General features: G+C 42.4%; 1 protein-coding gene across 1 annotated transcript; it reads left to right on the forward strand.

The window, feature by feature from the left end:
• Window positions 1–1131: 1131 nt before the first annotated feature.
• NOX1 (NADPH oxidase 1) lies at window positions 1132–22890 on the forward strand. Its single transcript, XM_036304144.1, has 12 exons — window positions 1132–1137; window positions 8902–9012; window positions 9568–9652; window positions 9998–10149; window positions 10253–10434; window positions 10520–10652; window positions 19096–19188; window positions 19737–19972; window positions 20197–20359; window positions 20787–20933; window positions 21135–21259; window positions 22455–22890. Exons 1-12 carry the CDS (start codon window positions 1132–1134, stop codon window positions 22579–22581), a joined length of 1560 nt encoding a protein of 519 aa, XP_036160037.1. The 3' UTR covers window positions 22582–22890.
• Window positions 22891–23292: the final 402 nt, after the last annotated feature.

A 23292-nucleotide genomic window follows, 5' to 3' on the forward strand; every position in this document is an offset into this window, starting at 1 on the left:
AAGAAAAAGGTAAAGAGAAAAAATTATGAACAACAAAGTGACAACAAATACATATCTATCAACAAGTAAATCTAAAAATCAAATGAATAAAAAACCTGATGAACAGAACAGACTGGTGAATGTAATAGAATCAGGGGCATGGAAAGGGAGCTGATTGACAATTATTAGGGTGAAGGGGTCGTGGGGGGTGCGGGAAGAGATTGGACAAAGAGTTTACACCTATGGACAAGGTCAGCTGGGGGGGTGGGAGGAAGACCTGGAGTGGGGTGGGAACCGGGGGGAGGGGAACTATGGGGGAAAAAAGAGGAACATCTGTAATAATCTGAACAATAAAGATTAAAAAAAAAAAACCAACCACACAGCATATCCTCTGGTGAGGTTTAAAAATAATAATAAATGAAAGGAGATATTAAAAGGCAAAAAAAGATGTAGTACATGTGTACAAGAGAATACTACTCAGCCATAAGATGAAGTATTGCCATTTGTGACAACATGGAGGGATCTTGACAGCATTATGGTAAGTGAAATAAATCAGACAGAAAAGGACAAATGCTGTATGGTTTCACTCATATGTGGGATATAAAACAACAAACAAAACAAAACAAAAGCCTTAGCTGGTTTGGCTCAGTGGATAGAGTGTTGGCCTGTGGACTGAAGGGTTCTGGTTTCGATTCTGTTCAAGGGTACCTGCCTGGGTTGCAGGCTCAATCCCCAATAGGGGGCATGTAGGAAACAGCTGATCAATGATTCTCTCTCATCATTGATGTTTCTATCTCTCTCTCCCTCTCTGAAATCAATAAAAATATATTTAAAAACCCCCCACAAAGAAACAAACAAATTCAAAAACCCCACAAATTCATAGATACAGACAACAGAATGGTGGTTACCAGTAGGGAAGGGGAGTGGGGGAGGATGGAAGATGAAGTGGGTAAAGGGGATCAAATACATGATGACAGAAGGAGACTGACTTCGGGTAGTAAGCACACAAAAGAGTATACAGATGTCATATTATAAAGTTGTACACTTGAAATTTATGTTATGTCATCCCAAATTTTAATATATATTAAAAAAAGAATAGAAGAGGAAGGGGGTAGGTAGTGCACATTGGTGTGGAAGTTTTCAGGGGAAAGCATGGAGGTGAGAATGGCTCTCTCACAGGCCCATCAATCTGACCATTACCTAATTAGAGAAGGAAATGTGACTGCTAATTATGGTCTGTTATTCAGTAACAACATGTGAGGGATTTGGTTAAATCACTTAATCACTTTCATCTTAACAGTGCTTTTTTCTTTGTTTTTAATCCTCACCCGAGGATATGTTTTTAATTGATGAGAGAGAGAGAGAGAGAGAGAGAGAGAGAGAGAGAGAGAGAGAGAGAAATGGATTTGAGAGAGAAACATCAATCGGTTGCCTCCCGTGTGCACCCTGACTGGGTGGGGATCAAACCCACAATCTGGCCCTAACCGGTTTGGCTCAGTGGATAGAGTGTCGGCCTGCGGACTGAAGGGTCCCGGGTTCGATTCCAGTCAAGGGCATGTACCTTGGTTGTGGGCACATCCCCAGTAGGGGGTGTGCAGGAGGCAGCGAATCAATGTTTCTCTCTCATCGATGTTTCTAACTCTCTATCCCTCTCCCTTCCTCTCTGTAAAAAAACAAAACAAAAAAAAACAACAAAAAAAAACCAAAACAAAACAAAGCAAAAAACCCAAAATCTGTGCTCTGACTAGGAATCAAACTGGAGACCCTTCAGTACAAGGGAAGATGCTCCAGTCACTGGAGCCACACTCACCAGGGCTTGACATTGCCTTTTCCACTAGCTTTTCACAAAGACCCACCCAATGTACATGTTTAAAGATAGCTTGTCCTTTAAAAAAAATCCTTTTCTCTCCATAACCAAAGGATTCGTGTTAAGATCACAATTAATTTGAATGTTCTATTCATGGTTTCTTTTACCCTGCTGTTTTCCATTTTAAATGTTGGTTCTTGATCCTCCTTTGGAAACTATAACTCCAAAGGAAGTGTTAATTTGTTTTTAAAATAGCTTTTTATTAAGAGAATGATGCAATTGCCCTAGCTGGTTTGGCTCGGTGGATAAGCGTCCGCCTATGGACTGAAGGGTCCCAGGTTCAATTTCAGTGAAGGGCACATGCCCGGGTTGCAGGCTTGATCCCCAGTGGGGGGCGTGCAGGAGGCAGCCAATCAATGGTTCTCTCTCATCATTGATGTTTCTATCTCTCTCCCTCTTCCTTCCTCTCTGAAATCAATAAAAACATATTTAAAAAAGAGAGAGAATGATGCAATAAATTGACTAGTTATTAAGAGCTGAATTGCTTTATGATCAAAAAGACAGCAACAAGAAAATGAATCATGATGATTTCCTGTGGGTATTTCATTTTTAAAGGTCCTCTTTATTAAAAAATCAATTATAAATAATGCTTCATTCAATGAGATCAAATGACAGAAAAATGTATAAATGTGAAAATTACTCTCCCATCCCATTCCCCAAAGATAACCATCCTATATAATAAAAGGGTAATATGCAAATTGACCCTAACAGCAGAACCACTGGGAATGACTGGTCACTATGACACACACTGACCACCATGGGGCAGAGGCTCAATGCAGGAGCTGCCCCTGGTGGTCAGTGCACTCCCACAGGGGGAGCTCTGCTCAGTCACAAGCCAGGCTGACGGCTGCCAGTACAGCAGTGGTGGTGGGAGCCTCTCCCGCCTCCTCAGCAGTGCTAAGGATGTCCGACTGCAGCTTAGGCCTGCTCCCCACTGGCAAGTGGGCATCCCCCGAGGGCTCCCGGGCTGCCAGAGGGATATCTGACTGCCAGCTAAGGCCCAATCTCCAGGGGAGTGTGCCTAAGCCAGCAGGTGGCTATCCACTGAGGGGTCCCAGACTGCAAGAGGGCACAGGCCGGGCTGAGGGACCCCACCAGAGTGCACAAACTTTTGGGCACTGGGCCTCTAGTTTATTAATAATTTGGTGTGTGTGTAGTGTGCATAAATACACTGAGATGTTCACAAATGCATCAGACATATGGTTATTTTGTTTTTGAGGTAGATACTATTCTTATTCACCAAAATATTGCTCTTTTTGGTATACCATTCTATTAGTTTTGATAAATACATCAGTAGGACACATCACTTTTTAAAAAATTTTAACCAAAAAAGGATCACATTGTAGGTATTGGCTGGAAATTTCTTCCCACACTTAGTGTATCGCAGATATCTTTCCATGTTGCTATGTGACAGGTGAAATGCTGGAACCAGCTTGTACCATCTTGCAGTAGCCAGTTGTGTGCATCTCTTACCCAGCATTCAGTGGCGTTCAATGATATCAAGTTGGTATCTTGAAATCTGCCATAGTGGGAGTATTTATATCATGTAAATCGGCAAATCCTGGAAATAAAGACCCTTGTCTCCCCTGAAGGCTGATTATTAAACATTTGCTACATCTGTACCACTGCATGTAGCTCTTATCCTTTTAAGAACCATAGCACTCCATAGCATTGATGTGCCATAATTTATTTAATCATTCCATAGGCTATTTCTTAAACTTGTGCTCCCTCTAGGAAAATGCAGAGTTATTTGATTTAGTATGAAGTAGAGCAAATATGTAGCAGAGGAAGGAGTTTAGTCAATGAGGCATTAAAGGCAGCAGCAGTGTAATTAGAATATCGGTTAGTGTTGATGATGAAAAGTGAACATAATTTGGGATATTTCAGTGTGCTGCAATGACAAAAAAGATTTGTTCTAGCCCTGGCTTGTGTGGTTCAGTGGTTGGAGTGTCGGCCACACCAAAAGGTCGTGGGTTCAATTCCCAGTCAAGGGCATGTACTTGAGGTTCGATCCTCAGCCCCAGGGCGGCGGGGGGGGGGGGGCACATTTGGGAGGCAAAAAATCAATGTGTCTCTCTTGCGCCAATGTTTCTCTCTCCCCCCACCTTCCACTCTCTCTAAAAATCAATGGAAAAAATATCCTCAGGTAAGGGTTAACAACAACATCAAAGAGATTTATTCTAAAAAGAATTCATCCTATACAAATGGCCCTCACAAAATATGGAGCTTTGAAATTGAAGTTCTGTATTTTTAATTCACTTGCCAATTTTAGCCCTAAGAAACCTCTGTGACTTAAATAAGCAAGATGTGGGAACCAATGTGGAAATGTAGGATCTTTGAGATGAGCAGAGAAAATTTACTTAGAAGTGGAACAAGCTGTTTCTATCAAAAACAGTTGGAGTATGACTCAGCTAAGGGAGAAACACAGGTCATATGGTGGAGCCAGAAATGGAAAACAGTAGGGCAGCTCTTGTTCATTGCACTGCCTGACATTGTAAGCTATTATGGATGTGAGGGAGATCTTGTCTGGCTTATTAAACACATGTAGCATTGCTTAAGGTTTAGGTTGTATGGAAAAATAGCTTTTGAGCCAAAAAGATTACTAGAAAAAAAAGGCTGAGAAATTGTTAACTCTAACCCATATTCTTCCTTTTAGTAAGTCATTGACAGGCACATATATAAGGCCGGCCAGTCAGCTGAACTGCAACAGTAATTGCCTGGCTGCTGTGAAATGGTCATACTCCATAGCCTGCAGTTTCAAGTACATGGAACCAACTCAAAAAACAGTTGTACAGAGTTGAGATAAGTTGGATTTAGCTACCATGGAGTTGAGCATACTCTTTTCAGTATATACCTAATCAAACCTGTTTCTGGGCTAAATACTTCTTTGAAGAACTGATTCATTGTCTTCTTTTCTAGCAGCTTCTACTGCTGGATCAGATTGATCTTGATGTCTGTTGCCTGGCTACAGGAAATCAGTTTGAAATTCTGTTCTAAGAAGTTGTACCTTCTCAAATCTCTACCTAAGTTTAATATTTTTGCTTTAAGAGTTCACTAGTTTTGCCTAGGCTTTCTTCAATTATAAAAGACATCTTAAAAATAAGAGGCTATATTTTAATTATTTTATTATATGAATACTAGGGGCCCAGTGCACGAATTCCTGAACCTTGAAAGGAACTGTGTGCTGCAAGGCTGTGGTGGGCACAGGGGCAGGTCTTGGCTCATCCTCTGTGCCACCACCCAGCCCCTCCCACAGCGGCCCCTGGTCCCATCTGCCAGCAGTCCTCTCCCGCCGCTGCCGCCCCTCTCCTGCCACCGCTCCTGCCACCGCTCTCCTGGCCCCACTCAAACCCACTGACAATGTGGAGCTGGTACTGGCACTGGGTGTGAATAGTGGCTCTGGTGCCAGCAGCAAGTGCAAGCGGGGCTGTTGCCAGCAGCAGGTATGAGAGATGGCTGCTGACCCTGATCACCCCTCAGGAGCAAGGGGAGGTGGAGAAGCCCTGAAGGGTGATTGGGGCTAGCGCCAAGTGCCGGCAGCGGGTGCAAGCACTGGGCAGGACAGCAGTGTGCAGGAGCAAAGAATTTTCAGTAACCACCAGAGGCTTGCCCTGATAACAGCGACCAGTGCCCCTCCTTGGTCTGATGCCCCTGCTCACCTGCTCCACCATCCTGCTGCTGCTGATGCCTGCCCTATTCTGCACACGCCCCCCCTGGTGGTCAGCACACTTCATAGTGACCGGTTGTCTGGTTGTTCTGCCGTTCGGTCTATTTGCATACTAGGGTTTTATATATATACTAGAGGCCCGGTGCACAAAAATTTGTGCACTCGGGGGGGAGAGGGGGTCCCTCAGCCCGGCCTGTGCCCTCTCGCAGTCTGGGACCCCTCGGGAGATAACGCCCTGCTGGCTTAGGCCTGCTCCCGGGTGGCAGAGGGCAGGCCCAATCCCTAGGTGCAGCCCCTGGTTGGGCTCAGAGCAGGGCCGATTGGGGAGTTGGGGCGCCGCCCCCTGTCATGCACAGAGCAGGGAGATTGGGAGGTTGTAATGCCACCCTCAGTCACGATCAGGGTAGGGCCGATTGGGGGGTTGGGGCACCGTCCCCTGTCACACTCAAGGCAGGGTCAATGGGGAGGTTGCGGCGCCACCCCCTGTCATGCACAGAGCAGGGCCAATCAGGGGGTTGGGGCGCTGCCCCCTGTCACTCACAGAGCAGGGCCCATCAGGGGGGTTGGGGCTCTGTACCCTGTCACGCACAGAGCAGGGCCAATCAGGGGGTTGGGGCGCTGCTCCCGTCACACACAGAGCAGAGCCCATCAGGGGGTTCGGGCACCGCCCTATATCACCCACAGAGCAGGGCCGATCAGGGGGTTGGGGCGCCGCCACTCTCACACTCAGGGCAGGGCCGATGGGGAGGTTATGGCTCTACCCCGTCACACACAGAGCAGGGCCCGTGGGGGGGGGTTGGGGAGCTCCCCCCTATCAGGCACAGAGCAGAGCTGATCAGGGGGTTGGGGCGCCTTCCCCTGTCACGAACAGACCAGGGTAGATAGGGAGGTTGTGGCCCTGCCCCCTGTCACACACAGAGCCGCAGGGCGATCAGGGGGTTTGGGCGCTGCCCCCTGTCACGCTTATCCCCGTGCTGGGAGGCCTCATGGCTCTGCTGATTCCGGTGCTGGGAGGCATATTACCCTTTTACTATATAGGATAGAGGCCTGGTGCATGGGTGGGGGCTGGCTGGTTTGCCCTGAAGTATGTCCTGGATCAGGGTGGGGGTCCCCACTGGGGTGCCTGGCCAGCCTCGGTGAGGGGATGATGGCTGTTTGCAGCTGGTCACACACCCTTCAGGGTGGGGGTCCCCACTGGGGTGCCTGGCCAGTCTGGGTGAGGGGCTGAGGGCTGTTTTCAGGCTGGGGGTGACTGAAGCTCCCAACCGCTCCTTTTTTTCTTTTTCTTTTTTAATTCTGGGCCAGCTTTAGCTTTGAGGCTTGGCTCCAGCTCTTAGGCCTCCGTGGCTGAAAGTAGGTTTCTGGCCTTTGCTTACAATGTTGCGAATCTGCTGGCTGAAGTCCGGTGGTATTTGTTACAGAGTTTCTTAAACTGCCCGCTCAGAGGCCTGCAGCGGCAGGCGGGGAACGTTGGTTTCCTCCAATGATCCTCCATCACTGAGGCAACCAAGCCTCATGTTAGTTTCTAGCTGCCTGGCTGCCGGCCGCCATCTTGGCTGACAGTTAATTTGCATATCTCGCTGATTAGCCAATGAAAAGGGTAGTGGTCATATGCCAATTACCATGTTTCTCTTTTATTAGTGTAGACTAGAGACCCAGTGCACAAAAATTTGTGCACTCAGGGGGAAGGGAGGGTCCCTCAGCCCGGCCTGTGCCCTCTTGCAGTCTGGGACCCCTCGGGAGGTAACAACCTGCTGGCTTAGGCCTGCTCCTGGGTGGCAGAGGGCAGGCCCAATCCCTAGGTGCAGCCCCTGGTTGGGCTCAGAGCAGGGCCGATTGGGGAGTTGGGGCACCGCCCCTGTCATGCACAGAGCAGGGCAGATCGGGAGGTTGCGATGCCACCCTCAGTCACGCTCAGGGTAGGGCTGATTGGGGGGATGGGGCACCGCCCCCTGTCACACTCAAGGCAGGGTCGATGGGCAGGTTGCGGTGCCACACCCTGTCACACACAGAGCAGGGCCAATCAGGGGGTTGGGGCACTGTAGCCTGTCACACACAGAGCCGCAGGGTGATCAGGGGGTTGGGGAGCTCCCCCCTATCAGGCACAGAGCAGGGATGATCAGGGGGTTGGGGCGCCTTCCCCTGTCACGAATAGAGCAGGGCGGATAGGGAGGTTGTGGCCCCGCCCCCTGTCACACACAGAGCCGCAGGGCGATCAGGGGGTTTGGGCGCTTCCCCTGTCACGCTGATCCCGGTGCTGGAAGGCCTCTCGGCTCCGCTGATCCCAGTGCTGGGAGGCATATTACCCTTTTACTATATAGGATAGAGGCCTGGTGCACGGGTGGGGGCTGGCTGGTTTGCCCTGAAGTATGTCCTGGATCAGGGTGGGGGTCCCCACTGGGGTGCCTGGCCAGCCTGGGTGAGGGGATGATGGCTGTTTTCAGGCTGGCAGGTGACTGAAGCTCCCAACCACTCCTTTTTTCTTTTTTTTTTTCTTTTATTCTGGGCCAGCTTTAGCTCTGAGGCTCCAGCTCTTAGGCCTCCTGCTGCTGAAAGCAGGTTTCTGGCCTTTGTTTACCTTCTGTATTTGAAACAATGTTGCGATCCTGCTGGCTGAAGCCCGGCGACTAAAGCAGGTTTCTGAGGTTTTGTTTAGCTTCTATATTTGTAACATATTTGCTTAGAGTTGCAGCTCAGAGGCCGGCAGCGGCAGGCGGGGAACGTTGGAGTCCTCCGTCACTGAAGCAAGCAAGCCTCATGTTCGCTTCCAGCTGCCTGGCTGCCGGCCGCCATCTTGGCTGGCAGTTAATTTGCATATCGCCCTGATTAGCCAATGGGAAGGGTAGCGGTTGTATGCTAATTACCATGTTTCTCTTTTATTAGATAGGATATAGATTACATGCTTATAATTGCTACATTAGAAAATACAGAAAAGAGAAAAAACAGTCACCATCTTCAATTATATCTCTAAATGTACAAACTTTATTTAAAATGAAATAAGAGTATATATGATCCTCAAGATTGTTTTACATGTGAAAACAACAAAATAATAACTGAGTGCATTAAGCAATACACTAGTTGCAAAGTATTACATCCATAGAATGTGTTTGTTAACATGGAATCATTAAATCCTGTTATCTTTCATATTGATAAATGTACAAACATTTCCAAATCACTGTCATAGGAATTTCTCAATTCAATATTAAATTCAGCAAATTTTAAGTCATTTGCAAACAGAGAGCCTGGCCTGATTGTCCTACCTACTGAGAAAGAGGGGAGGAAGCTGCAGACTGCCCATTTCCAGGTCTCAGACAAATGGACTGGACTCGTACTTACTGATAAATGCTGAGATGAAGCAGCTGATGGTGTCTTCTCTCCTCTGCTCTAGTCGGCATTGGCCTGGGCCAGAGCTTCTGCTCGCTGCCTGAATTTTAACAGCATGCTGATCCTGTTTCCCATGTGTCGGAATCTGCTGTCCTTCCTGAGGGGCACCTGCACAGTGAGTCCCAACCACTCATAGGTCAACTTTTACATTAAAGAAGGTGACTTAGAACACTGAAATGGGAGAAAAAGTGAATTAGGGTAAAGTGTCAAAGAACAACAGTTTTTTTTGAATTGCAGTACATCTTGTATTTCCTTTAGGGCCTTCCTCTGAACATCAGTTTATAAAGTACTTTCAATGAAACTAAACCTATAGGGGGAAAAAGCAAACACATCACAGGGTTTTTAGGAAAAAAATGAGAAATAGGATGGGAAATGACTATAGTGTAAAATGTAACTTTCTCTTAATTTTCACAACCACTCTGAAATATTCATCATTTATGGTTTATAAATAAAGACTTACAGATTTTTAAAAAAGACCCTGGACTCCTTAGTTGGCCAGCCAATACCCAGCCCCTAGGAATGGAAGCCAGAGGTCTCCTTTGGTAGCCAAGGGGGTGGACAAGGGTGGGTGAGTATTAGCATGCTCTGTGTAAGACATGTTGGTTATGGGTTGGTGAATTTCATAAAGCTGCCTGGGAGAAATCTTACCTCCATCACTTTATATTTGTAGTTTTGCAGGCGTACTCTGAGAAAGCAACTGGATCACAACCTCACCTTCCATAAGCTGGTGGCATATATGATCTGCCTTCACACAGGTAACTGAGGCAAACCATGAAACGATAGGCTTCCGGGCATTCAGAGTCAAGTCTCCTTCATCCATGCATATAGTCATTCAAAAAATATGTATATTGCCTCCGGCATTATTTGCCAGGCCCTGTTTTAGGCCTATTTTCGTGGAACTCACATTCTATTCCTTTGGGAACAGGGTGCGTATTTTAAAAAAGGTCTTGGGTCTCTCTACAATAAAGGTTTATTGGGCACCTTCTGTGGACTTGGCATTCTGCTAGACACTATATACAGTATTCTCCTTTTCTAGTGGGGCATGCCTGCCATGATGCTCCTGGGACACTTCTAACAATCCTTTTCATCTTTCCACTTAGCTATTCACATCATTGCACACCTGTTTAACTTTGAACGATACAGCAGAAGCCGACAGGCCACAGATGGATCCCTTGCTTCTGTTCTCTCCAGCCTATCTCATCAAGAAAAAGAGGGGGATTCTTGGCTAAATCCCATGCAGTCCCCAAACATGGTGAGCTGACTCAATGGCAAAGCATCTGGGCTCTGGTCACAAACAAGAAAAGCATGGTATCCTTGGTGGATATTGTGTCAGGCTGACATTTCTCCTTTCATAGACAGTGATATATATGACATTCACCAGCATTCCTGGTTTCACTGGAGTGATCATCACGATAGTTCTGGTTCTCATGGTGACTTCATCTATGGAGTTTATCCGGAGGAGTTATTTTGAGGTCTTCTGGTATACACATCATATTTTTATCATTTACTTCATCGGCTTGGGGATTCACGGCATTAGGTAAGGTCCTCAGACACCTTTCTCATGTCTAGCCCCTGACCTTGCATAATTCATTGCCTAAACTGTCCTTCTTCATCTATTTCAGTGGAATTGTCCGAGGTCAAACAGAAGAAAGCATAAAGGAGAGTCATCCTCATAGGTGTGCAGAGTTTTTCGAGAAGTGGGATGATCATGATTCCCACTGCAAGAGTCCCCAATTTGAAGGGAACTCTGCTGAGGTAAAAATCCTATGGACAAGGATAGACTCTTGTTAGGAGCTGTTATTTATATTGTTGTTATTATTATTTGTTATTATTACCATTATTAGTTCAGCCAATATATCCACAAAATTCCTACTACCAAGGAACTCCAATATCGCTGGCAACAGTCTAGGGCAGTGGTCAGCAAACTCATTAGTCAATAGAGCCAAATATCAACAGTACAACGACTAAAATTTCTTTTGAGAGCCAAATTTTTTAAATTTAAACTATATAGGTAGGTACATTGTTATTAACTTAATTAGGGTACTCCTAAGGCTTAGGAAGAGCCACACTCAAGGGGCCAAAGAGCCGCATGTGGCTCGCAAGCCACAGTTTGCCGACCATGGGGCTAGGGGATTAGCATTAGCAGAGCACCCTGAAGAGGAATGAATAATGGTTAGTACATGTTGTAAAACCCTCTCCAAAGGCAATAATGATAGCCCATGTTATTAATAGTTTACCATGGGCCAGGTTTGCTGCATAATATGGATGATCCCATTTATGCATAGCAATAACCTATGAAGTAAGTACTTCTTCTGTCTCCATTTTGAGACAAAAGGACTAGGATTCATGGAGATGAAGTAAACTGTAAAGCTCCCACAATAAGTAACTAGTCCAGCTGGAATTCAAGTCCGGGCATTTAGGACTCCAAAGATTGTGTTCTTAACAACTATATTGTCCCAAAACTTAGCTATGAAATTCCAGTCAATGTTTTTTAGGGGCAGGAAAGCATTCTTTTTTAAAGCTTTATTGAAATACTAGAGGCCCGGTGCACAAATTTGTGCAAGGGTGGGGTCCAGCCGGCCTGCCCTGATGGGGGCCCATTGGCTGGGCTGGCAGGGCAGAGGGCACATGGGTGGTTGGCCGGCCCACCCCACCCCCGATCAGGGTGTTGGGGGCTGATTGGGGGCTGGGCCAGCTGGGGGCGGGGGGCAGCGATTCGGGCCCAGATCAGGCTGGTTGGCTGCTGCAGTGTGCGTCATAGCCACCAGTCATTCTGGTTGTTCTGGTCGTTCTGCCATTCTGGTTGCTGGGCTTTATATATATATATAGATAATTGACAAATAAAATTATATATATTCAAAAGTGTACAATGTAGATGAATGATATACATATACTTTGTGAAATGATTACCACAATGAGGTTAATTAACACATCCATCAATTCACATAGTTACCATTATTTTGTGGTGAGAATGCTTAATATCTACTCTCTTAGTAAATTTCAAGTATACTATACAGTATTATTAACTATAGTCACCATACTGTACATTAGATTCCCAGAACTTATTCATTTTATAACCAAAGGTTTGTACCCTTTAACCAACATTCCCCATTCTGGACCCCTCACTCCCACCACCAGCCCCTGGTTAACCATTTTCCTACTCTCTGTTTCTGAGTTCAACATTTTAATTTTTTTAAAATATATTTATTGATTTTTTACAGAGAGGAAGGGAGAGGGATAGAGAGTTAGAAACATTGATGAGAGAGAAACATCAATCAGCTGCCTCACACCCCCTACTGGGGATGTGCCCACAACCAAGGTACATGCCCTTGACCGGAATTGAACCTGGGACCCTTCAGTCTGTAGGCCGATGCTCTATCCACTGAGCCAAACTGGTTAGGGAAAGTTCAAAATTTTTTAAAAAGCATTCTTGAGGTTGGCTTTCATTGGTGTTATAAGAACATGCTTAGAAATTATTGTTAGATAGTGATGACCAAGAAATTGGGTTCCAGGGAACTCAAGGTGTGCCTCAGGGTAATTATGTGGATGTTATGGCTTTACTTTGGTTTGCTCATAAAATATGTTAGATTGAAAAATAAATGGAAGGGAAAGGTTAACTTGTGGTGCCTCAAAGTGCTCTGAGGATGATTAAAGCTTTTAAATCAGGTGCAGAATGAAGAGCAATAGCTCAGTCCTCATCTAGAAAGGGAAAAATACCTAAAGAAATTCTCTAAAGTTGGCATTTAAAATCAATGTGAAAAAGATAAGTGTTCAGTATACTTTTAGGATAATAGGATAGTCATCTAGGGTGAAAAAGCTGTATCTTAATTCCACACTTTACATTAAAATATCGATCAAGAATTCATGGATCAATAATGTAAATGTTAAAAAAAATCATAAAAGCACCCTAAGGCCACATGGAAAAATTTTTTTCTAATACTGGAATATTAATAAAGATATTCTCTAAATAAGATTTACAAAAAGCTAAGAAGCCAGAAAAGAAAACATAATAAATTTGAATAAATATATATTCAAATATATTATTCTTTATATATACTATATATAGTATATCTAAATATACACATAATTTTCTATAGCCAAAAAACCCCCATCATAAATAATAAAGACAGGCAACAAATTACTAAGTAGGAAAATTATTTACAACTTACAGACCATAAACTAATTTCCTAATTAATAAATGACTCCTACAAATTAATAAGAAAAAGCCTAACAACCTCATAAAAAAGATATAGAAGGTCGAAGAAATGACGATATGTGTTAATCTTAAATATATTAAATTATGGTAAATGTTTTTAACAGTGGAAGAAATGAATTACATTAAGATACTTCTTTTTAAAAACAAACAGATCAGCAAAGATATGAAAGTCTGCTCATATGCTGTGTTGGCAATGCTCCCACACATTGCTGGTGAGAGTGTGCACCTATACAACTGTTCGTTTGTAAGGGTGATTTGGCAATATTTATCAAATTTTAAAATTCTACTTCCAGGAGTTTTTTCTAAAAATATACTTGCATATGTGTTAACATGTATTAGGTTATTCATTGTAGCAGTGTTGGATAGAACAAAATACTGGAAATAAATGCTCATCAATAGAGGACTAGTTAAATCATGGGACTTTCCTACAATTATGGGAGTTTTCAGCAGCCATTAAAGAGAAAGAAGCAGCTCTATAGGTACTAATATGGAACAGTCTCTAAGACAGCGGTTCTCAACCTGTGGGTCGCGACCCCTTTGGCGGTCGAATGACCCTTTCACAGGGATCACCTAAGACCATCCTGCATATCAGATATTTACATTACGATTCATAACAGTAGCAACATTACAGTTATGAAGTAGCAATGAAAATAATTTTATGGCTGGGTCACAACATGAGGAACTGTATTTAAAGGGCCAGAGGTTGAGAACCACTGCTCTAAGATGTTAAATGAACCCTGGATGCTGTGGTTCAGTTGGTTGGAGCATCGTCCTGTATGCAGAAAAGTATTGGATTTGATTCCCAGTCAGGGGCACATATCCAGGTTGCAGGTATATACAGGTTACCCAAGATGCGGGTTTGCTCCCGGTACATACCAGAGGTAACTCATAGACGTTTCTGTCTCAATTGATGTTTCTCTCTCTCCCTCTTGCTTTCTTTCTTCCTAAAATCAAATACACACACACACACACACACACTCAAGTGAGGATTGAAAAATTTAAAAAATTTAAAGATGTTAAATGAAAACAGCATCAGGGCAGTGTGCATAGTCTGTTACCATTTGCATTTTAATGCAATATTATCACTTAAATGCATATTCTCCAGAAGGAATTACAAAATAATAACATTGATTGTCTGCCTCTGGAGAGCTGGGGAGCAGGGATGGAAGGGAGATTTGTACTTTTGAATTTTGTGCAGTGTACATGTTACTTACATGTATTACTTATTAAAAATAATTGTAAAAGGACATCCCTGGCATATGTTAACAGCACACTTAATTTCAAAAGTCATAGGAACTTGGAAGCTATAACCAGAAACCTTCTGTATTATTTGATAAGAAGCCCTTAAAAACAGAAACCTATAAAGCTTGATCAGTCCCTTACTAGTTAAGGCAGTTAAATCCCGGTCTTACATTGCACATCAACATCTATCTTTTCCCCATATATTACCTGAGATAAGGTATATTTGGCCTATTTGGAGGGATACTTAAAACTCAAGGGTTCCTTGATTGGTTACATAATATACCAAGGGAGAGAATACCAGTTTTGCTATCTAGTTGAATATATTGGTTTGTTTCTTCCATAAACATTAAAAAAAAACTTTCTTCACATTCTCCCCATTTAAAAATTATAAAAAGAAGTCATGTTTATTGTAGAAAGTTTAGAAAATGTAAAAACATATTTAGAGGAAAATACAAATTTCATAGAGTTCTACCACTTAGATGTAATACATTTTTACCTTCATCTATATCATTGGATGTTTTCCTCTCTTGTCAAATATTCTTTTGAAACATCAGTTTTTAAAAAGTTGTACAGTATACATTTTTTTTCTAAATGGTCATTTTTAAAGACCTTGAGGGCATTATGCTTATTGAAAAAGTTAGACAAAGAGAAATACCATGTGATCTCACTTATATGTGGAACCTAATTAAAAAAAAAACAACTGAGCCCTAACCGGTTTGGCTCAGTGGATAGAGCATCGGTCTGCGGACTGAAGGGTCCCAGGTTCGATTCCGGTGAAGGGCATGTACCTTGGTTGCGGGCACATCCCCAGTAGGGGGCGTGCAGGAGGCAGCTGATCGATGTTTCTCTCTCATCAATGTTTCTAACTCTCTATCCTTCTCCCTTCCTCTCTGTAAAAAATCAATAAAATATATTTAAAAACAAACAAACAAACAAACAAAAACTGAGCTCATATATACAGAGGAGAGATTGAAGGTTGCCAGACACAGGGGATGAATGGTGGGCAAAATGGGTGAAAGTGGTTAGCAGGTAAAAACTTCCAGTTAGAAATAAATAAGTCCTGGGTATGTAATGTACAGCATGGTAACTAAAGTTAATAATACTGTATTGCATGTTTCCAAGTTGCTAACAGAGCAGATCTTAAAAGTCCTCATCATAAAAACACACACACACAACTTTTGTAACTATGTGAGGTGATGGATGTTAACTAGACTTACTGTGATAATCATTTTGCAATATATACAAATATGGAATCATTATGTTGTACACCTAACACTAACATAATATTATCTGCAAATCATATTTCAATACAAAAACAAATTAAAAAGACAGTTTGGTATTGACAAAAAATCTGTATGGTATACCATTTTTGTTACTTTTTTTTCTTAGTAAATACTGTGGTCATTATTATACTTGTATATTTGTGCACACTTTAATTATTTCTTTATGCTCCATTTCCTAGAAGTGAAATTCTTGGGTAATAGAGAAGGCATGCTTTCCAGGATGCTGAGATGTATTGCCAAATTGTTCCCTGGGAAGATGCTATTAATTTTCACCAGCTGCACATGTGAATGTGCCCATTCCCCTGCATCCCAGTTAATGGTGGACATTATTGTTTAAAGCAGCTTTTCAATTTGAGGGCCTCGAATGCTATTTAGTTTTCTAATTCATTTCTCTGATTAGTTCTCAGGCCAAAAAATTTTCCACATTGTTAACAGTCATTTCTTAATTTTTTTTTCAGTTTTTCTGAATTCAGCCAGGGATTTTTCCCAAATAAGAAGTAGCATCAAATTGTATAATGCCCACTCTCAGGTTCACTAGCCCCATCTCTGCCCATTTTCTCCCCAGAGAGACCTAAGGAAGTTATTTACCTGAAACAGCATGAGAAACCTCACTGCACATAGTTCTGATGTATTACACTTGAACAATTGTGCAAGAAAAGATATAACATTACTAGAAAATACATTTTTGGTAGCTCCTGTGCATATGGAAGCAACTTGCTACGTTTAAAAAGATTTCAGGGACAAAAAGGCTGCTTTTTAAAAAAAAAACATGTAGACAAGATAAAAAGTATAATGCCAGCCCTGCTGGTTTGCCTCAGTGTTAGAGCATCGGCCCAGAGACCAAAGGGTCGAGGGTTCAATTCCCGATTAAGGGCATGTACCTTGGTTGCAGCTCCATCCTCGACCCTGGATAGGATGTGTGTGGCAACCAATTGATGTGTCTCTCATACCGATGCTTCTCTCTCTCCCCCCACCTCCTCCCTCCTTTCCACTCTCTCTAAAAATCAATGGAAAAAATATCCTCTGGTGATGATTAAAAAAGAAAAAAGTATATTACCATGTTAGGTGTTTTGAGCACCTGAGAAAAGAGGTGATGGATAAGTATCAAGTTTTACTAGGTGTATCGGTTAATAATGCGGATTTTGTAATCAAAGAAAAAACGATTAATTTCAAGAGAAACATCAAAAGTGCTTTATTCAAAGTAATGTCCATCGCTAGCTACACATTTCCCCCATCTTTCAGGTAATTTGTGGATACTGTCCCAATAGAACTTTCCTTGTTTTGAGGCAAACCATTCAGAGACCCAATTTTCCACTTCTTTGTACGTTTTGAAGTGCTGCTCAGAAAGCGCATATGCCATCGATCAGAACAAGTGGTAATCTGAAGGAGCAAGGTCTGGTGAATATGGCGGGTGGGTTAACACTTCCCAGGCAAGATCTTTTAACGTGTCTTTAACTGGTTTGAAGTGTGTGATGGTGCATCATCATGAAGCAAAATTACTTTGCCGTGTCTTCTGGCACATTCTGGTCATTTCATGATCAAAGCATGGTTCAAATTGATTATTGGTTCTTGGGAGCAGTCAGTATTAATGGTTTCACCTGCTCTTAGAAGCTCATAATTCACCACACCTTCCTGATTCCACCAAACGCAGAGCATTGTCTTCTTTCTGAAGTGATTTGGCCTTGCAGTCGATGTTGATGGTTGACCTGGTTCAACCCATGGTTTTGTGCGTTTGGGATTCTCAAAATAAATCCACTTTTCATCGCCAGTCACAATTAGATGCAAAAAAGACTTTCTTTAGTGCTGTTGAAGCAACAATTTACTGATGACTTTTTGGTTTTCCATTTGTCTTTCATTCAGTTGATATGGAACCCATTTTCCTTCTATTAAAATCTTTCCCATTGCTTGTAAACGATCAGAAGTTGTTTGCTGAACAACGTTTAATCTTTCTGCAAGTTGTTTTTGAGTTTGACATGCATTTTCATCCAATAATGCTTGTAATTGTTGGTCTTCAAACTTTTTCCATTGACCTAGACATTCTTTGTCTTTCGCATTGAAATCATCACTTTTAAAGCATTTAAACCAGCGTTCAAAAATATCTTGAGATGGAGCATGTTCACCATAAACTTCCCAAAGTATTCAGCAGCACTTTTCTTCAAAATAAAGTAATAAATTAAAACTTCCCGCAAATGCTCTTTTTTTTTGGCACAAAATTCGACATTTTTAAGCGTAAAAATATCTATGATGTTAAAACCTTCAGAAAATTTGACATATGAAGTTTTGAAGCTTGTTGTCAATACAACAAAGTAGCATACATATCAAATCGCATATATATCAACATATGTGTAACTCCATCTATTGAAAAAAAATCCACATTATTAACCGGTACACCGTATTGTTACCAATAGTGTCAACCACTTTCACTTTTGTTTTCTGTTGTTGTTGTTAATCCTCTCCTGAGGATATTTTCTTCCATTGACTTTCAGAAATAATGAGAGAGAGAGAGAGAGAGAGAGAGAGAGAAAGAGAGAGAGAGAGAGAGAGAGAGAAAGAGAGAGAGATTGATTGGCTGCCTCCTGCACGAGCTCTAACTGGAGCCAGGGATTGAATCTGCAACCCAGGTAAGTGCCCTTAACCTGGAAATCGGACCTGCGACCCTTTGGTGTGTGGGGCCAATGTTCTAACCACTGATCTACCTGCCAGGGCAGTTTTTTGTTGTTAATCCTCACCCGAAGGTATTTTTCCACTGATTTTTAGAGAGTAGAAGGGAAGAGAGACACATAGAGAGAAATATTGATGTGAAAGAGACACACTGATTGGTTGCCTCCCACTGGAGAATGTGCCCCTGACCAGAATCAAACCTGGGATCCTTCAGTCTTCAGGCCGACACTCTAACCACTGAGCCAAAGTGGCTAGGGCTTGTTTTGTTCTTAATCATCTTCAATTTCACATCTACCTTTTCTGTTTGTTTTTCAGATTGGGCAAGCTATCCTGGAAAACAGTCTTAGATTCTGAAAATTAAGTTACATATAAGTAGTGTCCCCCAAAATGTATACACACTTTAACAGCTGACAACTCAATTTCCTTTTAAATGTTGAAAATGAACTGTATGTTAATAAACACTGACTTTATATATGTATAAAAATATATATGCTTTGGGGGGACAACCTGTATTTACCATATACTTTCTTTCTGTGCTTTTCTTTTGCTTCCTGGTGAGACCTGTAAAATTTCAGGAAGTGATCTGTTTTATGAGTAACAGATTAGCAAAAGAAACTATTGTAGTTTATTCCTTTCCATTTCTGTTCTCAAGATTTGGTGAAATTAGTGGCTTAATAATGATACACAGCAGAGAATTCAATAAATATTTACTGAAAGAAGGAATAAACTGCTACACAAATAAATCCTAAAGAAGAGATTAATGTGTAACCTTATTCTGTACTCTGTTACTTTGCAGTCTTGGAAGTGGATCCTTGCACCAGGTGTTCTTTATATCTTTGAAAGGATCCTCCGATTTTATCGCTCCCAGCAGCGGGTTATGATTACCAAGGTAAAGCATATGCACTTTCATGTTGCTGTGATAAGAGTTCTGGTCTTCCCGATTATAGAAATAAATTTCCATGTTGTTAACCTGTAGGGAATAAAAAAAAACATCTTGGAGGTAACATACTTCAGTTCCTCCAGTGCTGGACAGAACTATGGGAAGAGGGGTTTAGCAGAAATCATCAACATGGGTCTATGTCAGAGGCTGCAAACAGGCGGCCTGTGCCAGATGTAGCCCACAGACATGTTTTGTTTGGCCCACACACTCATTGTTTAGAAAGTTGAATTAGTTGCTAACACTTAAAAATCTGGATGGAGGCTTTTACATTAAAAATTGCATTTCTGCTTCTCTTGAAGAATCAGGCAGCCTAATAATGCTGTCAGTTCCATAGCGTAACCAATTGCCTGAAGTAAGTAACTGCTAGTCCCTTTAGAAAGCATTTGTGCTAGCAGTTCACCATTGTCACCAGCCCTCCAGCTTTATTCATTTACTTTGTCTACCGTTCCTGTCACCATTTGAAATGGCCTCCTTTGGTCTCTGTGCCTCATTCATAGGTTGTCATGCACCCATCCAAAGTTTTGGAATTGCAGATGATCAAGCGTGGCTTCAGCATGGAAGTGGGACAGTATATTTTTGTTAACTGCCCCTCAATCTCTTACCTGGAGTGGCATCCCTTTACTCTGACCTCTGCTCCGGAGGAAGACTTCTTTTCCATTCATATCCGAGCAGCAGGGGACTGGACAGAAAATCTCATAAAGGCTTTTGAACAACAGCATTCACCAATTCCGAGGTAGGTCCTAGAGAGCTGCAGAGACCCAGACCAGGATGCAGACAGGCAAATATGAGAATACAATTCCTCATTGAACCTTATGTTTGGTACAATAGAACGTAATAAAAAAAAAAAAACAGGCTGAAATCAGCCATGGGAACTGCTATGTCTCTGGGAGGGTGTTTGAGGTTGTGGGGGGAGGGAGGTGAGACTTCACTTGCCTATTGCCTTCTGTCTTCTGCCAGGATTGAGGTGGATGGTCCCTTTGGCACTGCCAGTGAGGATGTTTTTCAGTATGAAGTGGCTATGTTGATTGGAGCAGGAATTGGAGTCACCCCCTTTGCTTCCATTTTGAAGTCCATCTGGTACAAATTCCGGCATGCAGATCATAACCTCAAAACACAAACGGTACACTCCCTCATACCACCTTTTATCTGGTGTGGGCCTGACAGGTCCATTGCTTTCATGGGCTAAGCTCTTTACAACTGATGAGCAAGCACCCCTCCCTGGAGTTATGAGACCAAGTGATCACTTCTCTCTGCCAAGGCATCTGCTTCTACAGATTGACCATATGAATAGGGTCTTCATTTTCAATTTGGAGTTTAAAATTACCTTGAAACAAAAATGACATTGGCGGGTGATCTTTCTCCACAAGGGAAATTGTTAGGACTCTGGACATTTGAGCTGCCTAAGGTCTGCTGTTCTGTAGAGGTGATTTCTCGGGTCACCCTAAACATGATCAACAAATATACAGTATATCTACCTAATCATGTCACTACAATGCACATTGTAAAGGGCATTTATAAAAGGCTATGTTCTCTCTTGGTGATTCCAGATATATTTCTACTGGATCTGCAGGGAGACAGGTGCCTTTGCCTGGTTCAATGACCTATTGGCTTCCCTGGAACAGGAGATGGAGGAATTAGGCAAAGTTGGGTTTCTAAACTTCCGTCTCTTCCTCACCGGATGGGACAGCAACATTGTGAGTTCAAACAACACACTAATTCCCATGTTGGATGCAAGCTGAATGTCAGACCAAAGACGGTGTGTGCTGATTGGAAATAATTTTTTTGTATGTGATTTCCTACCTGCTCTCACCCTCACATTCAAGTTTAAAAGTAGCTGAAGGAAGAGACAACTATCAGAGCCTTCTTTTTCTAACTTTTTATTTCTCTGACTCCAGGCTGGTCATGCAGCATTAAACTTTGACAAAGCCACAGACATCCTGACAGGTCTGAAACACAAAACTTTCTTTGGGAGACCTATGTGGGATAAAGAGTTTTCTACAATAGCTACCATCCACCCCAAGTAAGTGTATTCTCCTCTCATTAGTTGAGTTTACAGACTTAGGGTTTAGGAAAGGCATTATGGTATGTTGAACACTCTTGGGAAAAGACCTCTGGGGCAGAAACTACTTGCACCACTCCTAGATTATTGCTTAAAACTGAGGAAATCCCATCTGGGGTTTCAGCCAAATAAGGGTCATGATCTCGTAATTGATGAGAATACGTTTGCTGCACCACAACCCCCCATTCAAATAGTGAGGCAAGGAGACTCAGTTCTGATTTGTATTACCAAATGAAATAGAACTGGAACAATTTAAATGCATTGCTTTTGGCTTAGTGACCTCAAAGCAGCAAGGATTTGGGCTGTATTTATCTAGTTAGCTGATGACCTGACCTCAGTCTTTCTGGAGGGGTTTGAAACACAGGAAAACCTAGTGCCCTGAGGTCAGACATTCTGATGAGAAGGAGATTAAGCTGATTGTATTAGATAAATTCCAGGAACAATTGGCAGGTGAAGATCAATTCAATTACACAAATGGCTTTCATGGCAGCTATAATTTTTATTTAAACCTTAAAACAATCCTGTAAGGTGGGTAGTTTTTATCACCATTTTACAGAGTGGGGGCAAATACTGAAACACAGAGAGGTTAAGAAACTTTCCTAAAATCACACAGCTGGACAAGTGTCAGAGCTGGGATTTTAACCCAGGCAGCCTGGCTCACTAGTCTAGCTAGCACTTAACCACTACAGGGCACTACAGCTGAACATGTTCTGAATAGAATAGGCAAGGCTGAGTACCTAGTGCAGTGGTTCTCAACGTTGGCTGCACATTAGAATCACCTGGGAATCTTTTTAAAATCCTGATTTCTGGGCCTCATCCTCCGGAAATTCTGTTTCTTTGTTACGGGGTGAGGCCACAACATTAGTAACAAAGAAACAGAATTTCCGGAGGATGAGGCTCAGAAATAAGGATTTTAAAAAGATTCCCAGGTGATTCTAATGTGCAGCCAATGTTGAGAACCACTGATGTGATAAGGGCTGAAAGCTCATTTGGAGCTTGTAAGAAGAAAAAGTAAGAAAACTACTATGAAGAATGTGAGAAGGGTGTCAACAACTGAATTTCTATGCAGAGTTGCAGAGTTGTCAGTAGTAGAGACCTCATTTCTCCATTCTAACAACATCGCAGCCTTTACTAGCCAACTATTCTTTTCTTGCAGGTCTGTGGTTGGAGTCTTTTTATGTGGTCCTCAGGCTTTGGCAAAGTCCCTGAGCAAATATTGTCACCAATACTCCAGTCTGGATCCTAGGAAGGTTCAATTCTACTTCAACAAAGAAAATTTCTGACTTATAGAAATAAGGACCACAATCTGCATTTCGTCTCTCCTTTGTATCTTCAACAACTTACTTGGTCTGGTCAGACACTTAAGGACAAGAACGTGCTTCTCAAGACTTGACTCTCAGGCATTTTTTTGGTTGGATTCAGTTTTGTTTTCTGAACTTAAAGACAAGTGCTGGCGAAGATGTGCATAAAAGGAAATCCTAGTTCACTACTGGTGGGAATGCAGACTGGTGTAGCCACTTTGGAAACAGTATGGAGCATCCTCAAAAAATGAAATATGGAAATGCCATTTCACCCACTTCTGGGAACATATCCCAAGAATCCTGAATCACCAATCAGAAAGAATGTATGCACCCCTATGCTCACAGCAGCACTATTTACAATAGCTAAGATCTGGAAACAGCCCAAGTGCTCAGCAGATGAGTGGATAAAGAAGCTGTGGTACATTTATACAATGGAATACTGTGCAGCTATAAAAAATATCTTACCCTTTGAGCCAGCATGGAGGGACCTGGAGAGTATTATGCTAAGTGAAATAAGCCAGACAGAAAGACAAGTATCACATGATCCCACTTATATGTGGAATCTAATGAACAAAATAAACTGATGAACAAAATAGATCTAGAGGCATGGAAGCATCGAAAAGACTGACAAATCTCAGAGGGAAGGGGGCGGTAAGAGATTAACCAAAGAACTTATATGCATATATGCATTGT

The sequence above is a fragment of the Myotis myotis genome, unplaced genomic scaffold, assembly GCF_014108235.1.
Source record: "Myotis myotis isolate mMyoMyo1 unplaced genomic scaffold, mMyoMyo1.p scaffold_m19_p_4, whole genome shotgun sequence".
Lineage (NCBI taxonomy): Eukaryota > Metazoa > Chordata > Mammalia > Chiroptera > Vespertilionidae > Myotis > Myotis myotis.

Bases quoted from the DNA above. Each gene is read 5' to 3' on its own strand.
- NOX1 (XM_036304144.1), top strand. The intron at 9,013-9,567 runs GTGAGTCCCAAC...TTATATTTGTAG, and splicing joins TCCTGAGGGGCACCTGCACA to TTTTGCAGGCGTACTCTGAG. The intron at 10,150-10,252 runs GTGAGCTGACTC...CTCCTTTCATAG, and splicing joins CCATGCAGTCCCCAAACATG to ACAGTGATATATATGACATT.